The sequence below is a fragment of the Anoplopoma fimbria genome, chromosome 22 (genome assembly GCF_027596085.1).
Source record: "Anoplopoma fimbria isolate UVic2021 breed Golden Eagle Sablefish chromosome 22, Afim_UVic_2022, whole genome shotgun sequence".
Classification (NCBI taxonomy): Eukaryota; Metazoa; Chordata; class Actinopteri; order Perciformes; family Anoplopomatidae; genus Anoplopoma; species Anoplopoma fimbria.
In genome coordinates this window covers 7507624-7514861 of record NC_072470.1, presented here as the reverse complement: position 1 = coordinate 7514861, position 7238 = coordinate 7507624, and the positions used below count along the sequence as shown (strand labels likewise).

The window sequence follows — 7238 nt, the reverse complement described above, 5'->3', positions numbered from 1 at the left end:
GTCAGCGGGCTGCATGAGCACCACCGCCCGGTCTCCTCTCTGGTCCTCTCATCTCTATATATATATATATATATATATATATATATATATATATATATATATATATATATATATATATATATATATATATATATATATATATATATCTCCTCTCTGGTCCTCTCATCTCCGACAAACGTCGGCGCTTTTTTCAAACAGGCTCTATCTTGATAAATCGACCGCATATTTTAAGTCTTAACAACTACATTCTCGCTTAAAAAAATGTTAAAACTAAATTCCGTTACACAACAGCAGCAGTATTTAGACAGTTATAACTGACAGTTGTGAGCCGTCTCCGCCATAGACATCATATAGGTATATGATGTCTATGGTCTCCGCTACTGTCGGCTCTTGTTTGCTGGTGAAATGCATTCTGGGATACTTGGCTGTCCAAAGTCCACACAAGTCTACTCCGATGCATCCTCGATATAATGGGCGGAGCGAGGACACTTCCGGGTATCTGGACCGTACTTGGCTTGATGCGAACTTGTGTATTGGAACAGTACTTGGGCCGCGCTTGATGACTTTTCACAAGTTCACGAGGACACAAGTACAGAGAAGTTCACATATTGAGAAACGGCCTATGTCAGCAGGTCAGTTAGTAAGCTACTAAGCACACTGGAGCTTTTAGCTAAATGCTAATGTCAGTATGCTAAAATGCTCATAATGACAATGTTAACATGCTAATGTTTAGCTCTTTCATCTTAGTTTAGCATGCTCTCATGTTGTACTTTGGTTTAACATGTTCCGAAAACTTTAATGACCGACACAAGTTTTGGAGTTTGCGGGTAAACTTGAGGTTGTTTTAAAATTACGACAATTTCGGACCCCAAATACAGACTTGATGTGCAAGGGCCTTTAGTCTTGTGAGAAATAATAGACAAAGAAGAAGGGGAAATAAGTTCAATTCCTGACAGTTGGCTTCAGTACTCTTTACTCTATTGAATAAAACCTTGGGAATTTTTGGAAATAATTATTGAAATTATTGAGTTTATTTTAGCCTTGCCAACATGCTAATATATATTTCTCAACAGATAAAATACATGGGGGACTGTAGCCTATGAATTCGAGTCATACAGCAATACATGATTTTTATAGAGCATAAATCTCTATCAAACAATGGCCCTTGTAAAAATGGAGATAACTGCCACTCATGCAAAGAAAAAAAAACCCGCTCAATATCCCCCACCTTTCAAATTTGATCGGAAAGAACCCACAAATACTCACTCATCTCCCAGATATGACCGGCACACGTATATCACTTCCCATCATGATGACACAGTAGCACATTAGAGCATCTTCCCTACTCTCTGCTTAACAGGACGGGCTGCGTGTGTTTGATCTTGACACCTAAGTACCAGCTGGCATCACGCATGAACGGCGTCTTTCCTCTCTGAGCAAACGCTCGGCTTGTTGATTCGGGGCCCGTGTGTCTAATGGGTTGAGAGTAACAGGTGGACCTGGCGGAGTGACAAAATTGGCCCACCTGAGCAGACCTGTCCTCCTTCCTCCTGTTACAGTATATAAGATCACAAAATGAAAGAGGCAACTAGAGACAGACACCAGCAAACAAGCAGAGGAACTAACAGCACCGTTCTTTGGGAAGAGAGAAGAAAAGGTGAGCTGGGTTTTGTTGCAATGGTGAAACCACTTTAGCTTTCTGATCCAATATGCAAACTCTTTCTTTATGTGTGCGTAAGAAAGCAGCAGGTATTTTGGCTTCTTCTGGTCATGCTCTTAAAAGTGAATTCTCTCTATTGCCATCAGGGCGTCGCTACGCTTTACCTGCTTGCAGAACAAACCGCCATTCCAAGTCGTTCATCCCCTCTGCAATTCGACTACTAAATGCTCCGTAGTTGTGTATGTGTATTTGTTGTTTGTATGTTACTGTGTCTGTATGCAAGCTGCTCAAACAAATTGCCCCTAGTGGGATAAATAAAGTTGTATTGTATTGTATTGTATTGTATTGTGCTGTTTTGTGGTGTAGGTTATAACCATGAAAAGCATCCACTCCCTGGCTGGTATCCTTCTGGTCCTTGGCTTTGTCCAGAGCAGCTGGCAGGTTCCTCTACAGGAAGCTGATGACAACTTAAGGTACAGAAATAACTTTGATGAGGTTTTGGTTTTGTCTGTCTTTGCGTTAAACTTCATATTTAGAGTGCAGGAAGAGTAGAAAATGTGTTAAAATCTGACTGAATCACAGTTAAAATATTTTGGGTTAAATTCCAAATAGGAACATTCATAAGGTAGCCTGAGCAATTGTAACTTGTATGAAGGCTAAACTATAGGCAATATGGTCCAAAATCTGATACGAAATGATGGGGACAATCTTGCTTTATTAAAACGGAAATTTTGTTACTTCGAAGACCCCAAATATCCCAAGTAAAATAAAATAAAAGGCATAAAGTAATTTGAAGAAGTACATCTTTTCTTCCAAAGAATTATGGTGTTATAAATGTGGATATTTACATAACAAAAATTGTTAAGTCTGTTGTTGAAAAAACAATTGTAGCAGAGCAAAATCAAAAAGCAAAGCAAAAAAGATAAAAACTGAAAACAAAGAAATGTTACTGCTTTACACGGTAAAAATATGTTTGGAAGATTCAGATGTTGTATTTTATTACCCCAAATAAATGTACCTTTAAAATAAACCCAATAAAGTATTGATTTATATATGTTGGTCATGTGAAATGTTCATAATGGATGGGTGTAACTCAAACTGTGCTCTCCCTGCTGCACTGTAGCTTCGAGGCAGACGACACGTTAGCGGAGGAGCTGAGGGAGCTGTCCAACACCAAGAGGCATTCGGAGGGGACTTTCTCAAACGACTACAGCAAATTCCTGGAGGACAGGAAGGCGCAGGACTTTGTCCGGTGGCTGATGAACAACAAGAGGAGCGGGTCAGTGTCGGATCCGTTCCAAATAATCATTACAAGAATTTGTATTGGGAAAAGATTTAACTTGTTTGGTAATTGACACACGGCTTAGATTCAAGCTCAAAGTGCTACAATTAATTATAAAGGGCCATTGGTGTTTTTTACAATGTACAATTACTACATTACATTTGAAAATCCTGCATTCAAAATCTTAGTGTTTTCAGCGATACATACTGAACCTAGGGGTCTCAACCTAGGGGTCGGGCCACTCCAAAGGGTCACAAGATAAATCTGAGGGGTCATGAGATGATTGATAGCAGAGGAATGAAGAAAAAAACAGTTCTCCTATACACAAACATAAATGATTTTTTGGGGACTTTTCTCTATCTTTTTTTTATGTGAAATACTGAATAGTAGTAGTAATACATTATGCCATTGATAGGGTTAGGGTTGGAAACAACTGGTTTGATCTTTAAAAATGCAGCATTTTCTTTATTATTTTGGGTAAAATCATAATCTGAAAAAATACTAGACGTGTCGGATAAATGTAGTGGAGTAAAAAGTACAATTTGTCCCTCGAAAGTTTAGTAATGTAAAGCAGCACAAAATGGATTATATTTCAGTGCTTATTACAGTACTTGAGTCAATCTGGAAAACAGGGAGTTGTCCCCCTTATCAATTCTTTTACCTACAGACTCTGGAAGAACAGCTTTTTCTAACTTTTTAAAATGTTGTAGAATATGTCCCTCACTGAGTGTCTCCTGTGTGTCCGCAGTGCTGAGGAAAAGCGCCACGCCGATGGGACCTTCACCAGCGATGTGAGCTCGTTCCTCAAGGACCAGGCCATCAAGGAGTTTGTCGCCAAGCTCAAGTCCGGGAAAGTCAGAAGAGAGTAGGCTGACTCCTCCCTCTCCCCTCCTCCTCCCACAGTACCAAAAAAGAACCCCTAATGGCCTGATGTTTGATTCCACCGTGACGAGAGAGATGGAGACAAAAGAGCTAATCATCTGCTTCTTGTGCCACTTTTTCCTTTTCTTTGCTTTTGTTTTATCCCCCTTCATGTTCTCCTTGTGGTTGTGCTGAAATAAATCCCCTGAACTTCTCGCAATGTGTTGATTGATATGTCACAACCTGTGTGTTTTTGACACAAAAAGACATGCAAGCGGATGATGAACGAATCAAGAAACGATCAGAGCAACACAATGTATTTGCAAAGGTGATACAGATTTCTTGATTAAACTGCACCCAGATAGGCCAATTATTATAGTGGATTTGCGGGTTTTTCCACGTCGCGGGGTCGCCGACCCTTCCTGGTTAGTGTTTACATTGTGTGCCTGTGTACATACTCAGATCTGAATCGGACAGGCGGGGCGAGGCGTTCAGCAGGAGGCATGTAGATGGGAGCTTCACCAGTGATGTGAACAAGGTGCTGGATTCCATGGCTGCCAAGGAATATTTACTCTGGGTCATGACCTCCAAGCCGTCAGGGGAGAGGTAAAAACCCCAGTCGCATGGCTGATCTGATAATTCCAAGAAATGCTAGACTTGGGCGTTATTGTGGTTTTTCTCTCTTTTGCAGTAAGAAAAGACAAGCCGACCAATGAGACACTCGTCCAGGACCCCCCTCTGTGCGCTCTACACAAAGCCATAAACAGGAGGAATAGAAAGCCATAACGCTTAGCATGTTGTAACGTCAACACTATATTTAAATTTGTTAGTCTTTTTTTACTTAATGTTCGTGACGCAAAGATACAAAAAAAAAATACAGGACTCTTCCATAGTTCTTCGTTGTGCATCAGAGAGAAAACATGGAATTTGAGGGCACATTTTTTTTCTACAAATTTAAATTATTTTCTATATTTATAAGGAGAAAACAAGAACACAAAAAAGTGAAGTCTCAGGTAGGCCTATAGAAAAGTTAGTTGGTTTAAATTGCATATTATTAATCCGCTCTGCAAAATAAAGTTTTTCATTGTGCATTTGTGGGATTTTTTTTTTTAATAATCACTCTCAATGTTTGATAATAGAAATTAAATGAATTCTGTATTTTGTCTATGGCTCGCGGACATTGGTTCCTAATGAAGATATGATGCTTAAAAAAAATGCTCACAGGTATTGTATAATTGTTCCTTTAAGTATGTTTTCAACAATTGTTATATCTAAAGACAGTAGAAAGATTCCGGAAAATAATGTGAGAGAATAATGGCGTATAAATAAAGCTGGACTCAGACCTGGGAAGTTGGAGATCATGGGTAATTTCCTGAAACAGCTGGTCACTGTAGTTTTTAGAAATGGCCCATTTGTTGGGGACTATTTTCAGCAGCATCCACATTTGGAGTATTTGGGCCAGCATCGGGCATTGAGTCAATACAAACTACAGCGAGATAATTTCAGTTTACATCCATGTCCGTCCAAAATCTCATCATTTCATAATTTTATCCTACCACACATTTGTGTTAAATTGTCATAATTAGCATATGGATACTTAAGTAATGTGACAAATATGAGGAAGTTTGGTGTTACCGGGTCTTTCGGAGACATTGGGTTCACCAGATGTCTCCAACAGTTGTCTCCAACATCACATAACAATTCAAAACAGACCTGCAGGAAGAGCAAACCGTTTTCACAGATTCCTCCCACTGTTTTATCCGTTTCTGGGAAAAAGGGATAGCGGTCTCTCTGGGAGCATCAACGGCAGCATCACGGGTCAGAGATACAGTCGTGACCTTACGCCATAAGGCTAGAGGAGCTTCAGCCTGAGGGTGCAGGGTGCTCTCGGCCCCCTCACCATCTCCAGAAGAGCCAGAGACGTGGAGCTCCTCCTGAGGTTAGAGAGTTCAAGACAAGGAATCAGTGTAAAGAATAACTCATGGGCAAAACAGGATGGTGACCTCTATGGACAAGTACAGGAATCAATAAAGTATCACATCATTTCAGCAGGGTTTGTTTAAGATCTTTATTTATGCTCTCACTCACCCGCGCTCTCGTTCTCATGAAAACAAATCACAATATAACAACAGATCAGAACTGATAGTTTTCTATACAGGTGACTTAAATTATTCAAACAGAAAGTGTACAGCTATCACTACCAAATTTAAGGCAGAATTCCGCACAGAAGTGGTCAAAATGTTTGATATTGATATAATTCTGACCCCTTGTTACTTTCTCTACTCAACTAAGAACCATCACTTCGACAATGGGGAAAAAGAACATCTACAACAAAAAAACCTGCCTTCAACACTGACTTCATGTTAGTAATATATTAGTAACATTTTACATGAATAAAATATACTATGTATTGTACATTGTTAAGACTCTTTACCGTTTATTACATGTTGCCCTTCCCAGAAAAAAGGTAGCCTATTATTGCATCTCTAGAAGTAACCATTGGTCCTGCAGCGGGACAGTCAAGTCTGTTCCACCGTCATGCAGGTCTTTTTTTTTCAAAAACAATAAGCTTCCGATGCTAACACAATGAGGGTCATTTGGATAGGAGATGTCCATGGATGACACTTACTGACGAGATGACACAGAGAATGCAAGTGGAAAACATAGTAGAGCTTTCTGTACAGTCACCCTAGTTCGGCATTGGCAAACTGGATGGGTTTTTTAAAAAGCCAAGGTTGAGTAGGTAGAGGTACTGAAAGTTGCCGAACTATGCTGAAATTGCTATCTTAAAAATGTTTTCCGATACGTTGTATACTGACTGCAAAGGAATAGTGCATTAAGGTTAATATGTTTATTGCTAAAAGTTAGATGAGAAAAAAAACCTCTTTCAAGTCTGTATACTAAAAATGAAGCTATCGCTAGATCCCGGCCAAGAAACGGCAAAACCAAAACATCTGGCTTTCACATATTGCCTTTTTCGTACAGATGAAACAAACTAGATAAAAGGTTAATTAATGGGATTCTGGCCTGCTGCTAGCTCTAGCTTTATATTTTAGCGTACAGACGTGAGAGTAACGTTGATCTTCTCGTATAACAGAAAACAAATGGGTGTATTTCCCAGAATGTCAAACTATTCCTTTAACTGGTTTCGGTGGGAATGCTTTACTGGAGGAGAGACATTTATTTGTAAAATAGCAATAGAGAGGACTCTGAAGTGATGTGAGCTGTCACTGTCACAAAAAACATTTAGATATACAGAATATAGAAAATGTATATTTAATACTTTCAAAAAATGACTAGATTCGCTATATAGCCAACTCTTTTAGATACCAGTGAAATAGATTACTATTGGCAAATATCTACTTTTTAAGTTTTCTATTGTGAGGTGCATCAAGTCAAATGCTGCACACATTTGCAGTTTGCCGTGGCAGGTTT

General features: G+C 39.3%; 1 protein-coding gene across 1 annotated transcript; it reads left to right on the top strand.

Annotated features, from left to right (window-relative positions):
• Nucleotides 1–445: 445 nt before the first annotated feature.
• On the top strand, nucleotides 446–4776 carry LOC129111866 (glucagon-1-like). The gene is made up of 6 exons (XM_054624003.1): nucleotides 446–632; nucleotides 2027–2133; nucleotides 2784–2939; nucleotides 3691–3807; nucleotides 4266–4409; nucleotides 4495–4776. Exons 2-6 carry the CDS (start codon nucleotides 2036–2038, stop codon nucleotides 4517–4519), a joined length of 540 nt encoding a protein of 179 aa, XP_054479978.1. The 5' UTR covers nucleotides 446–632; nucleotides 2027–2035; the 3' UTR covers nucleotides 4520–4776.
• Nucleotides 4777–7238: the final 2462 nt, after the last annotated feature.

Coding starts and splice junctions, on each gene's coding strand:
- LOC129111866 (XM_054624003.1), top strand. CDS start 2,036: ATGAAAAGCATCCACTCCCTGGCTGGTATCCTTCTGGTCCTTGGCTTT. Junction 2,940..3,690: donor ATGAACAACAAGAGGAGCGG/GTCAGTGTCGGA, acceptor GTGTGTCCGCAG/TGCTGAGGAAAAGCGCCACG. Junction 3,808..4,265: donor TCCGGGAAAGTCAGAAGAGA/GTAGGCTGACTC, acceptor GTACATACTCAG/ATCTGAATCGGACAGGCGGG.